General features: G+C 41.6%; 1 protein-coding gene across 2 annotated transcripts in view; it reads left to right on the forward strand.

The window, feature by feature from the left end:
- gna11b (guanine nucleotide binding protein (G protein), alpha 11b (Gq class)) overlaps nt 1–19,725 on the forward strand; it is a 39,835-nt gene extending 20,110 nt beyond the window's left edge. Inside the window, exons 2-7 of one of the 2 annotated variants that reach the window (XM_078175168.1) lie at nt 873–1,057; nt 3,037–3,191; nt 4,869–4,997; nt 10,803–10,932; nt 11,029–11,182; nt 13,728–19,725. In XM_078175168.1, coding sequence (XP_078031294.1) covers nt 873–1,057; nt 3,037–3,191; nt 4,869–4,997; nt 10,803–10,932; nt 11,029–11,182; nt 13,728–13,918 — 944 coding nt within the window. In that variant the 3' untranslated portion in view covers nt 13,919–19,725. Of the gene's footprint in view, nt 1–872; nt 1,058–3,036; nt 3,192–4,868; nt 4,998–6,876; nt 7,006–10,802; nt 10,933–11,028; nt 11,183–13,727 lie in introns of both variants that reach the window. The other variant, XM_033642998.2, reaches the window with a different exon arrangement.
- Nucleotides 19,726–22,100: the final 2,375 nt, after the last annotated feature.

The following is a 22,100-nucleotide window of genomic DNA, read 5'->3' on the forward strand; positions in this document are numbered from 1 at the left end:
TGAATGAGTTCCCTCTGAGCGGTAACTCACTAAAAGTGTCTGAGAAGTCTGGGGCTGTTCATAAAACATTCAGGACGCCACAGTTTAACAGTATGACAATAGTGTCATCAAGTCAAAATATCCAGAGTATCATGGTATTAATTTTTCATGTCATATTAAAAATTATACCGGTATTACTGTGAACGAAATGATATGGCACACTCTAGATCATACGTAGTGGCAGACAGATTATATAGTGGAAGCAAGGCCTTTAGGGAACCAGTCCAAACGCAGATGGTGTCATTTTTGTATAGGCATTACATTGTGCAGTCATTTACTTAGTATTGATAAGTTAAAGCAAAAAACTTGCCTATTTTCAGTTTAATGTCAGTACCAAATGTTGATTTGAATTGTTTTTCATTTAAGCTTCACCTCCTCAAGAAAACATTTTAACTAACACTGGCTGCATTGGTAAAAGTGGAAAGTGGCCTGGGACTTGATTCTGTGGTTTTATGAAGAACGTCATTTATCTTAGGCTGTTTTGCCTGAACTCAGTTTCATTTTATGGAGCATTAGGTCTCTTACCACACCTTTCTCTTACTCTCCTCCCATTCTCTTGGTGTCCTTGATGAATTAATGTAGCGTTGCTGTACTGTGTGTCGTGTGTATTGTTTATTCGCCAGAAACAAGACTGCCCATCTTCACGGAATGGTTTCAGATGCTTACATGCAACATTACACCCTTTTGTCTCCTGTTTCTTGGTGGTTTTGTCTGACTCAGTTTCTGGATGTGATAACAGGCGGGCCTCTGCTATGCCGTCTCACTTCACTGTGCCCACACTGTCAGTTTGCTGCGCTCCGTCTCTAACTGTGTGTCTCCCTTGTCCTGTTCAGGTACGGGAGAAAGTGGCAAGAGCACCTTCATCAAGCAGATGAGGATCATCCATGGAGCCGGGTACTCAGACGAAGACAAGAGAGGCTTCATCCGGCTTGTTTACCAAAACATCTTCACGTCCATGCAGGCCATGATCCGCGCCACTGAGACCCTTAAGATCCCCTACAAATTTGAGCAGAATCGGGTAAGGACTCACCCACAGAAATGTCCAGAGTTCCCTTCCCAGAGGTTCATATTGTGTGCCATGGTGATGATAAATTTTGTGAAACACCAAAGGCTCTATGCACAATAAAAAATAGGCAATATTTTAATCAAGCCTCAGGACACAAGCCACAACCAAACTCTTTCAGTTTACAGATATATTTGAGTATTTGTACCTAGGCATGCTTTTAATACATTAGAAATGACTGAAAGTTACCGATGGTGTGGGCACAATACGACCACATAATTATAGTCTATTATTGTGTGCTACAGTAGTTCTCAGTTCCAGTCCTCAGAGCTCTGCTGCTCTTTTATTGTCAACCTCTAATTGAGGACTGATTTACACCTGGGATGCAAGGTGAATGTAGTCCGCAACTCAGTAGGACAGAAATCCACCAGTGCGCTCCCTCACAAAGACCAGTACTGAGAATTACTGGTCTACATTATGAATGAAAAAGAGCAAACGGATGTCATGTTCCAAGAGAAAATCATAGGATGCTTTCCACTATTTTATATTATTTTATTTAACCCATATTTAACCAGGTACGTCCTGTTGAGATCCACAATCTCTTTTACAAGGGAGACCTGGCCAAGACAGCAGCACACAAAAAAGTTACAGCCAAACAGCAACACAATAAAAAATATAAAAGATATACAGTGACTTATAGAAATATTGGAACACTTGCGCACAATGACAAGACCTAACTGATTCATTCATCCTTGTACTTATGGGAGCTTTAAAGTCAGGCAGAGAGACCAGTTCCATAGTTTGAACCCTTTTTGAAAGTTATTCCAAGTAAGAGGAGCAGAGCACATGTTGTTTGTAATCTATTAGTCCAAAACACACACAAAACCACAAAATGTTGCATGTAAAATTACGTTGTAATAATATAATAATAATGATAATACCATTCTGAATTTTAGGGTAAAAAGTCCAATTTATGTTCCACATATAAGGTCGTAGTTATGAAAACCTGGAATACTTCTGTAGGGTAAAAACAGTTCACAATAACATCTAAGGCAATTTATAATGGGGAAACACAAGGAAGCACCGTATTACCTTTGTCCATTGTCTATCATGTGGGGATCATTTTTATGTACATATATGTCAGTTATTCTCTTTTTTTTATGCTGTGTGAGTATATCCATTTAACATACTGCATGTCTGTTTACTTCCTGTCAACTCTACAAAGTTTCATAATTGTCTAGAGTTGGTTCATGTTCTCACGGCAGCATTTACAAGCGGACCAGATCAAATGCCTTGTGAGAGAATACTGCTCTTGATTAGTCAGAATTTCCATGTGGGAAAAATCCAGGAAGTAAACAAAACGTTGAAGAAGAGTACACTTGCAAGAAAAATGTGACACTCTAATGTCACAATGGAGGGACAACTACGCAGGTTGATTTTAGCGCTGCTCATCGTGGACTATATTGCTGTCATTGTTCATTTTAGTCAAACCATACAGTTTGAAAACGAGGCGCGGCTCCAACTAGAAAAGAATGTTTTGATGCATTGGATGTGCTGAATGTGAATATTAAGGCAGTATAGGAGGAGGTGCACATTAATAATCCTCCAGGACTGTAACATGCTCATGTTTAACCCAAACAATGTGTCATGTGACACAAACCAACTTGAGTTCGATTGAACCGAACCAAACAGGGCAGGTGTGAAAGTGTCCTTAATGGCAACATCTCTGTGTCTTTCCTTGGAAAAATCTTCAGGTGCACAAGAGTCTGTCCTACAGAAACATTATCTTTGGAAGAATCAGAATATGTGGGTGGTTAAGATCCAAACAGTTACCTTCAGAGATTTCAAATATCTTGGAATAAAAACTTGATAAATCTGGTTGCTATTTTTGCACTTTCTAGTTCGGTTCACCCTGTCGTCTCTCACTGCTCCTCCCCATTCATCATTCTTCATCTCAATCTAACCTTTCTTCTCCCTTGCCTGTGTTTTTCCAGTCTAACGCAATGCTCGTGAAGGAGGTGGACATCGAGAAGATCAACGGGTTCGACTACCCTTACATTGCAGCTATCAAAAGCCTGTGGGCCGACCCTGGGATCCAGGAGGCCTACGACCGCCGCAGAGAGTACCAGCTCTCTGACTCCACTAAATAGTACGTCTGTCTGTCTTTCTGTCTGCGTGTGTTTATGTCTCTGTGTGTGTGGACATCAGGTGTGTCGTCTGTCTGGGATTTAAGAATGGTATTTGTTTGACTGTGACACAATGTGTGAGTGAGTTATGTAATTTTTGTGAGTGTTTGTGTGCCATTCTGGTTTGGGAAGTGATACAGATTTATCAGTGTTAATGTAACTATTGATTCTTTAAGATCCTGGATTACTCTTTTATTTTTGTAGATATTAGTGGGAGCTTTTTGTACAGAAATTCTGAATTTGATATGATTTTATCAGAATCCTTTCGCAAATCCAAAGTTACAACAGTAAATAGAATTAATTGATGCCTGATAACAAAGAACAATGTCTAAGTTCCCAAACCTGTTAAACAGTGTGTGTGTCTTGTTGAACTTTGTACACTGACGGATTATGTCGAAAAGCTTTGAGTGTTTGTTTGTGGTAACCACATCAGCATCCAGGATTTGAATGATGTAGGTGTGCCTGTGCTTAAATTAACGTGACAAGTTGTGCATGCATGCAGATGATAGTTAAATTGTCTTTTTGTCACAAGATGTTCAACAATAGCCTTATGTTGTTGATATTTAGCGTATAAAGTGTGCGTTATTGGTAGAAACAAAGCAGTTGTATCTAAAATCAGACAGTCAGCACCCCCGTAAAACCTGAATAGAGTGATCCTTAGCTTCATAACCTCATTTTCCCACCACTGCAACAATTTGAGTGTGAGATTTGCTCTGAACCAGGCTTGTCGAATAGTCAACTTTTCAGGGTCACCCCTAAATGATAAATATATACATAGTATTTGCCCTTTAATTGAAGGTGTGGCATGGAGATGGTTGTCTCCAGAGATCAGCTCGACAGTTTTCAAAGTAACTAGGGTGTGTTTGGATGTGTTGTTAGTGACAGCTTGTGTGCGGATCTTCTGTGTGTATAATTACCACGTGAGTTTTGAAATGTATCCTGGGCAGGGCAGCAAATAGCCTTTTGCCCACACGTGGTTTTAGCTGTCAAATTTCAACATTCAGCAGCCTTATTCCACGATTTAACAATCCCTATGAAAAATCTACAAGCCACAGGTACAAGAGCCAGTATTTGTCTTTTAATTGTCGGCTGCTGACTGCTGTGGATGTTTATCTACAGTATATTATAATTGTTAATTTGGAAGCGGTTTAATGTGTCATGGGGGGTTCCTTACAATCGAGGGGGTCTGAGTGGAGAGGCCCAGAATTCATGCTGTCTCAACCAGCTGTTGGAGAGCAGAGCAGTGACTTTGAAGCCGGAGTGCTGCATGTCACTTCAGCATGGTTTAAAAAGTAGAGTGTCGGCTTCATTTTGCGTTGCTGTGATTTATTTATTTATTTATCTATTTATGTTTTGCCACAGTTACTTTGTAATAATATGTGCCCCCAGGCTAAATAGCCAAAGGCACTTGACTCATTTTCTAGTGCCCCCTGGTTGTGGACTTGCTGTACTACAATTTAATGCAGCTCCAAGCCAGCATGCAGGTGTGCTTGCTGTGTTGCAAATATGTTATGGTAAATATCTAAGTCATGTATTTGATTTTTGTGCATGCGTATGAGTGAGTGAGTGAGAAAGATAAGAATATAACTGGATATGTCTTTTATATTAGTGTCATCCACACTGTTCATGTATATCTCCAGTTACCTTAGTGATATAGACCGTGTGACTGCGGAGGGATACGTTCCCACCCAGCAGGATGTGCTGAGGGTCCGTGTTCCCACCACGGGTATAATAGAGTACCCGTTTGACCTGGAGAACGTCATCTTCAGGTACCCTCATGGCACCGGGACTGCAGCATCACCAAGACTAGAGGACAGAGACCACTGATGACTGATGTTAACACAACAGTTACACAGGAGCTGTGTTTGTAAATTGTAGTCTCTTATAAACAGCCAAAAAAATTAAAAAATGACCTTATTATTTTTAGGGCTGGGTATCAGTACTCAGTACCCTGTAAAGAATCAACTGAAATAACCCAGTACCAAGTAGTATCAGAACTTCTCCAGTCAATGATACCCACATTTACCTTAATACTTCAATTAATAGCCCGGGCTATTATTTGGGTTAGTACAGTGCATCTCAATAAATTACTGTCTCCTTTGGTGCTCATACTGTAGTTTCGGTAAAATGAACTTGACGATTGAATTGTGGAGAATCTATCGGAGCTAACTGTATGTAGCATGTCCATATTGACGAACGTCTAATGCGTGAGCGAAGCACCTAACATCCAAAGAACTTCTATTAAAAAAAAAAAAAAGAACTGCTTGGCAACCAGACTAGGCGTCTAACCAAGACAGGCATTTATTTGTCAAAATGTGTAGCCACACCAGGCTAGTAAAAGGGATTGGGCATTTAATTGGGACTAGGCTTTTAATTGAAGTTTTACGGCAATCCTTTTTGCACCCAGATCTTAAAAAACAGGCTATATGAATGGGTTTACTCACAGTCAATCCTCCCAAGCGTTCTTTGATTCAATGGACATGTGATTGACCCACTACAGCAGCAGCTACAGCTCATACACTGTGGTGTAGTGAAGTCGAGCACAGTGTATTTGACTGAGTTGGCAGTCCAGCGTGCCAAAATGTCACCAAAACTTTCAACACGACACTAAAATGCCCCCAGACACTACACACCTGTGGCGTCTGGCATTTCACGCCACTGAACGCATCCATTCACACGATGGGGGTGAAATGAAGTAAGTACACCGTTGGTGACCAATAATGATACTGGTATTGTAATTTTTTGAATGATACCCAGCCCTAATTCTTTGTGTAACCGCCTCAGTAGCTTATCAGTGCGATTACAGCGCAGTTACACACTTGCAACTGCCCTCATATTGCTATGGCACCAGGCAGGAGCCCATTTGTCTCAACAGACCCCGCAGCTCAAAGTGAAGACAAATAAAGATTATGTTGTGTTGAGATCAAATGAGCCTGAAGGCCACATTAGATAACCTTATGAGTTATCAGTGGTTTGTGTTAAGAACTGTGCGGATGATCTGGCTCCGGGGTCAAAACTAAGGCCAGATATGCTGCACTGTAGTGTGTGTGTGTGTGTGGGGGCGGGGGGGAGAAGGCAGTAAGTGCCGGATGAAGAAGGATTAGTGATGTCAAGGATTTTCCAGGAAGTTGTTTGAAATCAGTGAAGCAATTGGACTCAGTTTTAAAATTTAATTTCAAATTGAAATGGGTGACCTACACGCCTTTTTGGGGGGGGGGGGGGGGGGAGCATGGAATACGCTTCCTGCTATCCTTGATATCATACTTGTCCTTCCTTGTCTAATCCAGGTGCTGCTGTCTCTGTTGCTAAAGTCACTGCTATTACTGTCACTGATGCCACCTCGCTGTCTGCAACATAATCCACAACTTCATTAAAAATTGTCAATTTAAAAAGTAAACTCAAAGTCAACAGCTAATCCCAAAAGTCTTGTGTTTGGACAGAGAGTGTTGGTGGAGCAGTGACACTGACTAACACCCTTTTGTTTCCGAGATGTGGCCTTTTTCTGTGAAGCTTCCTCAACAGGATTGATCCTCACTTCCTGGAATGGCAGGGGGGTTGCGGTAATTGCCTGTCACGCTTTATATAACTGTTTTTCTGTCTCTCTTTTCTCTTTATATCTCCTTTTTTCCTCGACTGGCCTGCCTGTAGTTATCTTTCCGATCTGGATCGTATTGCAGATTCCAACTATCTTCCCACTCAGCAGGATGTGCTCAGGGTGCGCATTCCCACTACAGGAATCATAGAGTACCCATTCGACTTGCAAAGCATCATTTTCAGGTAGACAGACGCCTGTTTTGGCTCCGTCCCTTCTTGTTCATCATTAACCCATGCGTCATCTGATGTGTTGTTGTCCAAAGCGCCAAATAACTTTTGTCCTACCCAGTAATGAAAAGACCTTGTGACCCGTGACTTTGATTTTATGCATTTGACTTAAGTGACTGTATGGCACTCTGACTCCTTAACCCTTCCCTAGAAATTAAAGTCATTAACATTTTACAGTCTCCTTATACACTTTCTTTTACCTCCTGCCACCAACAGCAACCGTACCACACATAACACAACCCCCCGATGAACACAAAGTCCTACATTCTGGTGCCCGGTCTCTGTAAATGGGTCACCTCCTCTCTTCCTCCTCCTCTCCTCCTTTCCTCTCCGGCTGGCAGAAGAAACGAGGTCGTCCTCTCCGCGGTGGAGGAATGTTATTTTGGGCAGCAGGTCCTGCAGGGCCTATATTGGCCCTGGGTCTCTGTGGACCACAGTGGACTGGGCCACCACCAGGGGGCACCCTTGCATCGTGAATTCTATTAGATTTGTGCAGCTCTTTCGGAGACCGTGTTGCACCTGGTCTTGAGGCTTGCACCTGTGCGTCCAGAGGTGCAGGAAAGTACAGGAAGTCAGGCTGAAACTGTTCCCATGCCCTTTTCATATAATGGCTTGACATGAAAGGTTCTTGACCGGAAAGATTTTTACTGAATCGGTTGTCACAAATGAAGGCTTAATGAAACTGGGACCAAAACTCCCTGACGAGTGAAGGGTGACCTTGTCAAAGAGAAGCTCAGGGAACCTGAATCCCTGTGAGGATTCACACATCTGTCAGTCAGTGTTCCAGCCAGGATTGCTGTTCATGAATGGCTTCAGGGAATGCCAGCCTGCGGGCTCATGTGCTGAAGGCAAAGTTTTTAAGCCAGTTTTGTTGCTTAGTTAGTTTTACTAGATCACCTCTTAGGAAATATATATAATTCTTCTTCTGATACAGTTTTCTCAGCTTGTAGCTTCTCATACGGTTACACAGGTGGCGTCCTTCTACTATGAAAAGGATCCCACTACCAGAGGTGCCCCCTGTATCTTTCATCAACGTTTTAACTCTGCCTCCTGTCCTCTGTCTGTCCTCTATCTTTCGTTCCTGTGCCCCTCTCAGTCTCACTTTATGTTCCTCCTGTTTCCCCCATTTGTCTTCTCCCAAGTACGTCTCAGAACTTCACAAATTGTTTTTGTGTGGTGCTTTATCACACACACCGGGGAAGGTTGAGAAAGCTGTCTAGTAGAGAAATAGATGCGTAGTGACCCTCCACTTTCACCGTAGCACATACAAAGAAGAACAGACTGATCTAGTATGAGGTGTAATGTATGACCACATGAATGCCACTCAGTTTAAGAATTCCAGTAATATATTTCTTACTGAGGTTGGATGCACAACCTGACAGACGATCTGCTGCATAGCTTATGGTGTATTACAGTGCTGCTCAGCAGGTTAAAGATTTTTTCCACAGCTTCTGTTTTCGCTATAAAACCCAAAGTCGAGCCACACTTGTGATGATGCGTGTCCACAGGATCCATAATTTCCACACTTCCCATTAATTGCATTTTGGTAGTGCCACGTTACACTTTGAGAAATGGAGCATCACATTGGCTGCTCCTCATTTGCATAAGGTTGAGGTAAAGGCCACTTTAAGCGAATCAGGGGCGCCCAGGAAGACTTGCTCCATCTGGAAACTCCCCAGAATAATTTGAACTAACTGTTAGTCCCTCTCGTTCTCCGGGCAAACCCCAACATAGTGGCACTCAGTCAGGGGCTCTTGAGTATCCCCACACCTGCCTGCTGCCTCTCAACCTGGGCAACTCCGGAAAAAGCAAGAGTCTAGTAGAGTTGTACCGATACCAATACCAGTATCGGAAATGCCTCCGATACTGCCTAAAATGCGGCATCGGTTATCATGAGTACAGCCTGTGACCAGTCCGATACCACGCAATGCCTCACGTCATTATGCACACGCACGCTACAGGCAAACAAAACGGAAACAGAGCAGAGTTTAAAAAGCATTCTACTGTAGCCTTTAAAATGTCTTTTTTACCAAATTGTGTGGCTGCACTTTAACCTGTGTCTTAATCTGTGTCAACACTGGATAATAATAATAATAATGATGATAATAATAATAATAATAAAGTTTTTATGGCATTCATTCTACTATTATGTATTTATTTCTTGATATTTTACATAGAGTTTTAGGAGTTGAGACATACAACAATTCATATCCCATCCATTTTTATTTTACGCGCTGGTATTGGATTGGTACTCGGTATCGGCTGATACCTAAGGTTCAGGGATCGGAATCGGTATCAGGAAGGCAAAAGTGGTATCAGTACATCTCTAGAGTCCAGCCTCTCTCCAGGAGTTTGGTTCCAGAACAAGTGCTGAGCGTGAAGGTGAGCCTAGCTTTATCTAGTTGGTACCACTCTACCTCCCACACCAGCTCCAGCTCCTTCCCCACTAGAGAGGTGACATTCCACGTCCCTAGAGCCAGTCCGCAAGACAAGGGATCAGCACGCCCAACCAGTTGTACAGGCAGTGGCTCCTTTTTTTTTTTTTTTTTCATGCTGAGCTCAACTGGGCCCCATGGCCCAAGGCCCCAGGTCTGGCTCCGAGGGGGGCCTGGTGATCTAAAATGAAGACTGATTCAGCAACTGCATGACTAATTTCTTGCCTCAAATGTTGTCAGAAATACATTTTTTGCTAAACATTATCGTAATGTAAGAGAAGCAGGCAGCCCACAGCGCCTAGTTGCACACCCATCGAGTGTCTAATGCTGGAGGGCGGTGAAATCACTTACGCCCCAAAACGCCCCTGTGGACACGTACCTTAATTCATTTTGCATATTGTTTGAGAATAATTGATATGTAGTGTTCTGAGATAGGAGGCACGAGGAGGGCGCGGTCTGTAAACTTCTACAGAAAATATCCATGTTGCTATAAAAACAAACTTCATTATGTGTGGGAAAGATCCAAATAATTATTACAAGTACTTTTGTAATTTCTGGTCTTGCACTAGGGCTGCTTCTGTGCACAAACAAAGAAAACAACTATTTCCTAAACTGAGTGGCTTTGGTTTCAAAACTGATCCTAGATCTGTCTCAAGTGGGAAGCTTTCATCTTTGTGGTGGCATGCATGACTCACCTATTTACAAAGGACAAAAACATATTCACACTGCACATTTGTTTCTTGTTTAGTTGTGCAGTTTCTTGCCAAATATAGAGATCTGCACGTTTGCTCTTTTGAAACACATGGCCGAGAACTTGTGAATTTGATTCATCCTCTTCTTAAAGGTGTTGAATCCATCAGGTGTTTTTTTTCTTTTTCCCCTCAAACAAGTTTGCTTGAAAGGAAGTTAATGGGACTGCAGACAAATGATCAGGACCCAAAATAAATGATAGTAAAAATATGCTTTCGTGGGTCCCAGGGTGTGACTATATCTTTATTTGGGTCATGTACTGAAAATGTTTAAGACATACACCAGAGAACGTCTGTAGGACTGCTGGACCTGAAACATTCTGCTCCTCTATTATTAAGTTCTTCTGCCATATACACACATTTGTAATCTAATTACCTTGATGGATTCAAAGCCTTTTCATAAAACAAATCAAAGTACCGTCTGTAAAGCCATTTGTTACTTAGTTAATATTAAGAATTTGTCCTCACTGAACATGAACCAGGCCACCAAGAGATACACGCTAATATGTTTCTCCCCTTCTTGATTCTTCACTTATTATCATACTCCTCACCTTCATCCTGCTGTCAGGATGGTGGATGTAGGAGGTCAGAGGTCAGAGAGGAGGAAGTGGATTCACTGCTTTGAGAACGTCACCTCCATTATGTTCCTCGTGGCGCTGAGCGAGTACGACCAGGTCCTGGTGGAGTCCGACAACGAGGTAGGTGGACTTAAAAATACCTTAAACTTTCAGTACACTCTGAATGTTGCTTGGAGAGCATGCCTCTTCTCACCGCTCACTTCCTCTCTGCACCAGAACCGCATGGAGGAGAGTAAAGCTCTGTTCAGGACTATCATTACCTACCCCTGGTTTCAAAACTCCTCCGTCATCCTCTTCCTCAACAAGAAGGACCTGCTAGAGGAGAAGATCTCCTACTCACACTTGGTGGACTATTTCCCAGAGTTTGACGGTGAGATCATCTATACGTTGGTGTTTGTGTGCTGACTAATCCGGCAATGTACAGTCGGAAGTCGCCCCCTCAGATAAATGAATATAGCTTATGTGGCTGTTATTCAGTTTTAAAATACTAGTCTGAAAGTGATTATGACCACAGTCATTGTAACGGCGACATGACCACATTTAACTGCCTGTTGATTATCGGATCTGTCTCGCAACTTTTTTGTCTGCGCATAACAAATGCTGTGTTATATTTAGTGTAGTAGGAACGCAGAGTGATTTAAGTACAGAGCTTAGCATGATAACTAGAAGCAGAGGGAAACAACTAAAAACTCAACCTACCAGCACCTGTAAAGCTCAGTAATTTGACAAGTTATATCTTTATTTATTTCATAAAAGTGTTTTAAAAATGTCAGTTTGTTGTAGTTTCTATTTTTTGAAATACAAAATTTATCTATCCATCCACTGCTTCTGTGAAACCAACAAGCTTTAGTGTGGGATGGGTGGCTGTCTGTGGTCAGTGAGCACAGGTTTCATTCTACATGTATGTACATTTAAAGTTGGGCAGTGTATCGAATTTATCCGATTTACTCAAATGTCATTTTATGTGCGATATTGCAGATGATGTCAAATCAAGATATTCCTTGTACATTTTAGTCATTAATTTCTGTTTTAAAAGCAGGCAGTGTTTATGTGCAATCAGTTTATTTGCTACATAGAATAATGGAGACATAATTCCAGTGAAACGTATTCCCATCAGCTCCTTCAATTTGTGCACTAAAAGGCTGATAATAATCCCCAAACCGATCAACCGCGCTCACCAGTTTAACGTCAGTCATTGAGTTCACGTTAATTCACATTGGCGGAAGATCCTGGTGCTTGTTTATCATCTGGAGGTGGTTTAAATTCAGGAGAGCAGATGTGGAACAGACTGTCCTCTGCAAAATATGCCTCAAAACGATTGCTGCTGAAGGTAGCAGAACCACAAATCTGTTCCATCACATAAACACCACCCAGTGCAGAACACTGCAGTCAAGCATTCGGAAAGAGGGCGATCAAACAAGCCCCCATTTTGTTTTGTGGTGCATGTATATACTAGGCATTACGGTAAGAGCGTGTAAGAACTGACTTCAAAATAAAAGCATCCTTCTGGTGAACGTGATGGGCAGTTTCACATTCATTCAGTAAGTCAGTCTGTTAATAATGAATACATAAATAAATGAATTGATAAGGAAAACATAATAATTACCACTTGCAAACTGTATTTCAGAGAATAATTGCCCATTTTATACACAGATTGCGCTATAGGGCCGCTACGCAGTCCCTTCTTTATGCTGCTTCCTTTCCATTTTTACACAGAACTCAATGATGGCGGCATCATTCAGCTCCAGTGTGTGATTTTAGACAGCATGCCGACATTGCAGAAACAAAATAGGCATGATGGGTGTGAAATGTAACACAAGCGTCAGCCTCTAGCGACGTATATCATATGCATTGGCAGCACTTTCTAAACCATAACAATGGCATTAACATGGCAAAAACAAATCATTTACCATCCCTGTTATATGGTGGCTGATCTCATCCTCTGCTTGGAGTGTAAGAAGGTCCCAGACCTCATAGTTTTCTCAATTTGCGGGCAGTTCCAGCTGTTCTTTGAGTTAGCTGCTAACCTCTACTTGTTACTTTTTTAATCTCCGTGGTGGGATGCACATATAACATGCTGTCAAAACGTCAGCTGCCCATGTTCCCGTCCTGCTGGCTGTCCCATTGACACAGACATTGTTTCAGCGCTGTTCCTACCTCCAACTCCAGCTTAAAGGCGAGACCGCTCTGTCCCCACATATCGCTGTTGTACCCTTCATACAGAACGGGGAGGTGGAATAATGGCATGAAATTCCCGCCCTCAAGAGGCAGTGTAAAAGGGGCTATTTCAGTTTCAGTTGTGTGAATAAGTAGTCCAATTTAATACTGAAGAATACATTTCCAAAGACCAGTCTGACCTCAGAGTGTTACTCAGTCAATATCAGGACATACTGATGTGGAATTTAACAATTAAAGGCCTCTAAAATGTCACATACGAGCTGTGTCCCCTCGAAATTCAGATTAGGTTACTAGAACGATCATATACATACATCAAAAGGTTTAATAAAACAGTTATGTAATTATAGATTCTGTATCATGGCATAACCTAAAAACAGAAAAAATATTATCTATAAACCATATCGCCCAGCCCTATGTACAAGCACTGTGTTACTGGCTTATTAACAGATACGTTACAGCACATAATTCCCCCCAAAACACTTGATATTTTTACATGTATGTTTATGTGTGTATTAAACAAATGGGATACAATGTGTCCCCCCCCCCCCTAAGCTAAGCTAAGCTAAACCTCTACAACATAAAGCTCCATGCTGAATGCACAGAGATGAAAGTCGTATCAATCGTGAATAAGCACATTTCTTAAATTGCTGGTCCACTGCTTTTTAAATGACAGTTTTTATGGTCAGTTTGTATAGAAATTTAATCAACGTTTGCATGTGTCTGTCTGTGTTTCTCAGGTCCCCAGAGAGATGCACAGGCGGCGCGGGAGTTTATCCTCAAGATGTTTGTGGACTTAAACCCAGACAGCGACAAGATCATCTACTCTCACTTTACTTGTGCCACGGACACTGAGAACATCCGCTTTGTGTTTGCAGCTGTCAAAGACACCATCCTACAGCTCAATCTCAAAGAGTACAATCTGGTGTGAGGGCCCACATACGACGCACATCTCCCCCGCCCCCACCCCCACCCCCACCCCATTGCACAAATGCACACCTCTATGGGAGTGTGCGCTCAAGTTCACATGCATCACACAGCACACCATGCCGGCACACAGACACAGACAGACAGACACACACACCAACAGAACCCTTCCTTTTTTTTCCTCCAGTACAACACATTCACAAATCCTCCCACCTGCAAACGCCGCCCCTCCTCTTTCACCAAAGCTCGCCCTCTTCCTCCGTTGCTCGGCAGCTTGTTGTGTCAGAGTCCCTCGCTCCTCCCCGAAGCTGCTGCGTGTGTCAGTTTTGGCCCCGGCTGTTGGCTCTGGCACACTTCATCTGGCACACAAACCTTTCACACGGGCTGTACAGTGACTGAAGGGGACTTTGGTGTTTGTGTGTGTGTGGTACGTGTGTGTGTGTGCGTGTGCGTGTGCGTGTATTTGGGGCAGCATTGACTAGCAAGGAGCTGTGTTTTGGTGAATAGCGGCATCGCACCCCTTTGGCCCTCTGGAGTTAACCCTCAGCGGTGTGAGATCAGAGCCTCCGTCGTGTCCTTGCTGAGCTCCTGTGGGTGTGGAAGGAAGGAAGAACCAGCGAGCGGCATCGTGCTGCTCGGGACAGAGCGGCTTGGACAGGAAGTGAGGTCGCACACCGGACACAAGGGGGACGGGGCCGAGGATTCTATCTCCACCTTGCATCTATGAATGTACCCACCAGTGTGAGCATCGCAATTGCAAAAAAAAAAAAGAAGAAAAAAAATAGAAATATATATTATGAAGTAAATGCATATGTAAACACACTTAAGACAAAAAGCACGAGAGGGCAAGACATAGCTAATCAAATCTGTTCATTGCTGAGATTTTTTAAATGTTTTTAATGATAGAAATTTGTTGCTACGTCTACTTCTATTTAACGAATAATGGCTAAATGGAATGGTGATAAGAAGTCGTAAGAAAACTTTTGCAAAACAAAAGACATCTAAAAAAAGAAGCAACGAGAAATTTACTTGACGTAAGTATCCTTTAAAGATTTCTGTGGGATTTGTTTTTTATGTTTAAGTTAATCACATCGCTTCCCTCCTCCAGATGTTTTCTGTATGGATTCACAGGGACAATCTTCCATGTGAACCCCCCCCCCATCCCCCCCACTGACACACACCCCACACCCTTATTACACAACACTAGTAGCGGGTGACAGGACCCTGCTTTCGACGCAGGCGCGGAGGGGAGCGTGATGTCATCAGCCCACAGAGCACACCTGCAGCTCGGGGCTGCGAGTAGCTTATTCAACAAAATAAAAGCTGTAAATGAAACACGCCCGCATCCCCCGGGAGTGTGAATGGAATCCATGTGGTAACATCTCCGATGACGTCACACCTGCGTCACTCAGCCGTCCAATCAGACACACCTCCTGACGGTGACACAGTCATCACACCAGGATGTGCTTCTGTTTACTTTTTTGTTTTTCCTTTTTTTTACTGTATAGTCACTTTGTTTATATAAAGATTGCTCGCTGTCGAGTGGTGAGAGGAAGGGGAGGGGAGGGGGGGCTATGAACCTTTCACAGAAAACGCACTCTAAAGTCTGCAAACGTCGTTTGTGTATATTCGTTTGTAAATACATATACACAAAACACTCCTGTACAAAAACGCTCTGTGGTACACCATCTTTGGCAAAAAACAAACAAGAAAAAAACAAAAAAAAGTATCAACTTCTTTCATTAGCATACAATTTTTCCTATGAATTTATGGTAGTAGTGATACTGTGATTATGGATTTTGTTCACTTGATTAATAGGACTACACAGAGCTGAGTGTCGTCGAGGAAACGATCGGCAAGGAGCAATAGTCAGAGAAAAGAGGCTCCTCCCAACCAGCCTCACGACTCCACACTACTGCTACAGCTCTGGCTCCGGAGTATACTAACTAGGGCTGGTAAAAATCTTCCCAGTACGATGACGAGATGATTTTAAGAGTAATTAAAGATTTTTTTTATTTATCTAATTTATGGACCAGGTTTGAAGGTGTTGATAATTTGACTGCTTTTGATTCTGTCATGTTGAAGTGCTCCTTTTCTCATGGCGGAGCCTACTTGAGTCTGAACTGCTGTAAAAAAACAACAACAAAAAAAAAATAACAAAACAAAACAAAAAAAAAAACGAATGTCTGGTATAGTAAGGACTTTATCTCTGCTTTCTATTTCTTATTGAGACATTTCCAGTTGTACTTCGCCATCACATCTCCATCCATGATAATACTGTTTGGTTTTCTTTAGGAGCCCTCACATCTGTTTTGTTTGATTTTTAAAAAGAGAAAAAAAAAGAAACTTGTATTTCCTCTCGGTTTATAGACGCAGCGCTGTAACGCATACCTAGAAAAATGTACAGTACGAACGTAGGTGGAACTTTTTTTATCAGTGATTGAAGACCCACGCGGTCCATGCTTGCTGTTTGTAATTTAACACAAAAATTCTGTTGTCGTTTTTTTGCATCGTTAATTTCTGGTTTTTTGAGGCTTGCTTTGATAGTGCCAGTGAAGTGCAGATTTACTTTTTTGGTCTTTGACCTTTTCTACAGGTGACTTATCCTTCATCGTCATTAAGGGCTATCACAGTGCATCAGGCATCAGACAGCGGGGAGTGAAGTACAGGACCACAGTGAACCAAGTCATCCACTACTAATCCTTGTTTCTAAATGGAGATTACTCGCAGTACGTGTTATAAGAAGTATAGGCAGGGTGTTAATGCAAACATAAGGTGTGTGTGTAGAAAGTTTACCGACACTAAACAGTTTTCTTTGTGTTTCGTTATGTATCTGGCCCTTTGGTGAATTAAGTGGACCCAGTATCCAGCTCTCTGACCTTCACTATTTGTGTGGTATCACAGTGTTACCTGTAATACCTTGTGCAGTAGAGAAACTCCAATCACTAAAGACACTACTACCAGGACAAGTATTGCATGCTTCCCCCAAGTATTTTGACTTAATGACTATGCTTGTGGCTTTGCATGTTTTAACCCATTAACTACAAATATAATACTAAAGTGCTGAATTTCTTCAAATTGATTTCCTACTTGTGCAGCTATTGGTTTCCGTTCATGTGTAAGGTTTATAAAGTACCCTGCAGACTCAAAACTTGATCCTGAGAAAGAATCTAAACCACAGTTGACTTGTAGTTGAAGATGCTCTGACCAACCAAGGCCCCATTTACACGTATACAGATATTTTTTAAAGCGGATATTTTCCCCCTCATTAAAAATATCTGTCCACATGACTTCCTTTTACAAAATATCTCAGTCCACGCTGGAACGCAAAAACGACCCTAAATGCTCGCTCACATTGGCCATCTTCGGTCTCCTCTCGTCACACACAAGTAGCTAAGTGTACAGGCTAACGTTAGCTTTTCGTTAGCGTCTCTGTTAATTCCCCTTAAATATAAGGATGAAGGAACTCATGCTAAGACACATGATGTTTTGGACATGCAAGTTTCATCGGCAACAATCCTACTCTCGAATTCGTCTCACCATCTCCTGGTTCGACTGTGTAATCCAAAACCACCGTTTCTGGCCGACTTTGAACCACGCACGCTGTGGTGGAGCGAATAACATTGGGCGCAGCAGACTCCGCCTCCCGTATTCCAAGGACACTAAGTTTAAGTGTCATTAGACCAAGCAGTCCGAACAAAACGGTAGTTCGTTGTCGTTTCTGGTGCACAAAGAAACAACAGGCATGTGCAAATTGTCATGGTCTCCCAAACACACTGTTTTACATGTCGTCATGGATACAAAGTACCCAGAAGTTTGGAAAATCTTAACTTTAGAAGTTGTTTTTGAAAACTAACTCCATTTTAGTAACCTAAATGAGTGTTTGTGGTGGATGAGAGGCCAAAACATACAGGAAATTATACATTTACAGAAACATCTATACGTGTAGATAGAGATACTCAAACAGAGTATTAATGCAACACTAGTGTGACCTTTAACCCCCAAAATTTACAAACTGAATACCACACTGTGTCGAACTTTGTGGAATGAGAAGTGAATGAATGTAACTGATACAGAAACACAACATTTTCTGACAAACCTAGTTAATATGGATCGTTTCTGTCCTAATACTCGATTGCTAAATAAGGCTCCATATTGGCACTAAACAATCCAGCATCGTAAAACTAAGATGAGTTTCCACCAGTCTGTGGTCTTATCTGCATTCCCATGTAACTTTAAGAACGCTAAGATGACTAAATGTTCACTGTCACCAATTTAAAACCAGTTTCATTCCACTCAGAGTTGTTTTTGTTTTTCCCAGATGAACAGAAACCAAAGGCTGCTAAGAACGATGGAGAATCAATTTAAATACTGAACACAGTGACAAAAACTTTAAACACAAAGTTAATGGGGCTAAAATATATACTTTATTAAAACACCAGTGTGGTCCTTAACTGCCATTTTGTCTGCTGAAAAATGACACTAACCTGGAGCAGAAGAAGCAGACAGCCAACCGTTAAGACTGCTGTCATAAAGAGGATGCCAGTATTGGAGTGGAGCGATATAACAGTATGGATACCCAAGTATTTATCAGTAGTCGTGTTACTGCGTGTTGTGTGCAGCTCTATTTAATGGTGACGAACCATGTTGTATTTTTAAACTTGACACTACAACTCTGGCACATGGTGAAGGGCTGACTGGCTGTTAGTGTGGGTTTGTTAGTGCGTTAGCGGCCCAGTGTTGCACAGTGTGTTTTTGACACATTTTATCTCAGCATATAGGAGCTGGAGGAGAGGGAAGGCAAGTCTGTATGAAGCTTAAATCTCATCCTCTCATTCTTGTCCATTTTTTTGAGCGACGACCAGCGGAAAGACTGGATCGGTTTTTCACTACAACACTCTTATTTATTGCCTTTCATTGCCTTGAATAATGAAAGATGGTGTTGCCGGTCCTTTTATGGTTACGGAGAACACTCTGACCTTTTTTGGGCGGCGGTGGTTGTGTGATTTCCCTTCCTGTGGGCTTTTTAAAATAAGTGGAATCGAACTTATCTTTTGGACATCAGTGTGGAGTCAGTGCATATTCAAATCTTAAATCTTGTTCCCTTTTATTTGTGTTTTTCATTTCCTGTATGATAAAAAAAAAAAAAAACATTACCGGAATTCTATTATTTAGGACCACTTGATTTATTTTTCCTCACTCCAATGAAACCTGAAGGTCAATTGTGTAGTGGTGTATAAAATGCTGTTTTTTTTTCTTTATTTTGTATGTAAACCAAATGTAAATTATGTATTATACTGAGTGTGCCAACCCCACTCTCTCTAGAGCCAGGCTCTCTCTAAGTGCCAACGCTGTGGTCATCATCAAAGGACCACCACCTGAGATGGTCCCCCCCCTCCTTTTTAAATAAAAACACACCAGAGACTAAAAGGATAGATGATTAAGTACACACAAAGACTTTATTCTGTATTTAAGATTGAAGATTTAAAAGATAATCTGCTGTTTTTTAAGAAACTGTAATTATAATTGCATGTGCTGTTTATTTTGTGTTGGAAGTGAGGGCTTTGATGTTTTCATTGAAGCAGAGCCCTCGACGAAGGGGGGTTCAATCGGTTGGTTATTATCGATTTATTGATTTACATAACTCTTGCCATATTTTTTTATGTGTTTCATGTATTTGTTTCAACCACTGTTGCCTGATCCTCATTCGAACATGAACATGACTTATGATCATTGCCGCCTTCTAAGAGAGAAACATAATGACAAGGTATCTGTTTTAAATTGAAATAAATTTGTTCCTATACTTGCTCATGGTGTGTGTGCTGAGTGGGTTTAATGATTCCGGATGTTTTAAATTGTACAAGTCTGAGGTGAAATATGTGTTTCTTTGTTTGCGTGGTAAACCTCAGAAACACGCATCAGTGAATTTCATGAATTTAAAGTTTCAACTTAACAATTAAAGCGATGAACAGGCTCTCTCACCTTTGCCCAACTCGGGTGTGCTAGAAGGACGCCAGCTGATGCTGCTGTTCATTTCTGTGAAAGTCAGACCCTGCCTGCAGGAGTGAGATGGTATATCCTTCAATGATGTATTTATCATTTTGTACCACTTTCTGTGCCCACTATGTGGTGCTGGAGAACACTAATTATATGTTTATTCTCTGTAAATCTGTTGCAGACCACATCATGTAAATTTCAGATAAATCAAAAGATAATTGTCTTGCAAGTCTTACTTCCTGTTGCCATTAGGTGGCACAATCACCATGACCCCTAATGTGCATGTAGATGGCGTCAGGCCTGGAGCCTCATAAAATGTTAAGTATGGGCCAGATTGGACCATATATGCTGGAGTTAAGATAAGATAAACTTTATTGTCCCAAGCGGGAAATTTGTATTGGGCACATAGTGTGACATAGCTGCATAGCAGTTACAACCATCATATACAAACAAGAAACACACTGTAGACCACGATGTAGTGCGCATGGCGCAGATTTGAATAACATAATATTGCAATTAGGACTACTGGATGAAACAAATACATCAACTTTATCATAACAGGTAAGGCTAAAAGAATAAAAGCTCCTTAAGGTTGCTCTAGCCCAGGAGGCAATCATAAAAAGTGCAATAAAAGACCTGTAGTATAAATAGAGCAAATAAAATAAGGTAGTGCAAATAAAACTGTCGCAAATAAAAACTAAAGTGCCAGTAGGAGCGTACCAAGTGTGCAACAGGTCAATAGTCACAATAGCAGCCTATTTATTTGTTCATTTGCCAGTTACAAACCACTTCCTGTTTGGTGGTGAAATACTGACAATTCACATCTCACCATGGTCACACGCAAGGGCCTGCTCGATTGCTCGATTCCGCGATTGCATTGGGGTGCTGAGGGGGAGGGGCCCATAGAGATATGGGCCCCTCCCCCTCAGCACCCCAATGCAATCGCGACTGCATGCAGTGTCTACATTTACGCCCCTGGCTTTTGCCCCATAGGCCAACATTGTTGTTTGTTTTGTCATCTGACAATTAAGTGGTTGCTGCCGCTGACTGAAGCGGGATTTATACTTGAGTGCTATGCAGAGCCTATGCCGTTGTGAGCATTAATACTTGTGCGGCCGTGTGTCTGTGTCACTCTGCAGTTACACCTACAAAACACTCGTTGGTGTCTGGGTTTCTGTGAAGCGCTGTTAAGTTAAATTGATTCAAAACACACATTAAACATGGCTTAATTGCAACAATTTCAAACACAAGTACACAAATCAGCTTCTCTATAACTCACATCATTCACAGACAAACACTTGTTTTTATCTGGACACATTTTCCCCACAAATGCAACATGCTAATATTATTAGCACAAGCCTATGGCATTTTACATTGTATAAATTAGCCTAGCAGCTAGCAGACTTTTTCTCTACTCATATGCAGCCAGGGACAACAGCAACATTTAACAAAGGTAACGTTACAAAATTCAGCTCCATTACATCTCACAAGGTTCACTGACAAAACAACTGTCTTATACTAAACATGTTTTCCAAACAAATACAACATGTTAACATTATTAGCACAAGCCTATGGCATTTTACATTGTATAAATTAGCCTAGCAATCAGCGGTTCTTTCTTCTGTTCATATGAAACCAGGATAAATCACACACAAGACTTAAAATGCTATTTTTGTGGAGGCTTTATTGTCTTCACAATTTATTGTTTCTTATCTGTGAAATTAAAGTAAATAAAAGCTTTGTTTCCACTGAGGGAAATGGTTTCAGCTTACAGAAATAGACAGGAGGTCCACATCACTGTGATGTGTAGTTACATTTCTAGAGAGGTGTACGTCAGCCTTCCCAGCCCTGGCTGTTATGTGTTAAAGGGAAATTTCGGTTTATTTCAACCTGTCTCCTATCGTCCTAAATTTGTTTCAAGTGACTAGTGACATAAAAATAATAGTTAGCATGTTAGCCGTTAGCCTAGATACAGCCGGGGCGCATAGTAGCGTCAGACCTGTTCAAACATAAGTGAACGGGCATACTTCAAGTGCAAAGTTAGTCCACTAAACAAGCTTTTTTTCCACAAAGACCGCCTCATACCGTTAGGATAAATGTTGGTATGAGATCGCTGCTTGTTCTCGCAATATTTCAGCCGCGTTTTGGAAAGCAGAGCTAAATGGTAAACAAACATGGCACCACACCGG

Source organism: Epinephelus lanceolatus, chromosome 15 (genome assembly GCF_041903045.1).
Source record: "Epinephelus lanceolatus isolate andai-2023 chromosome 15, ASM4190304v1, whole genome shotgun sequence".
Classification (NCBI taxonomy): Eukaryota; Metazoa; Chordata; class Actinopteri; order Perciformes; family Serranidae; genus Epinephelus; species Epinephelus lanceolatus.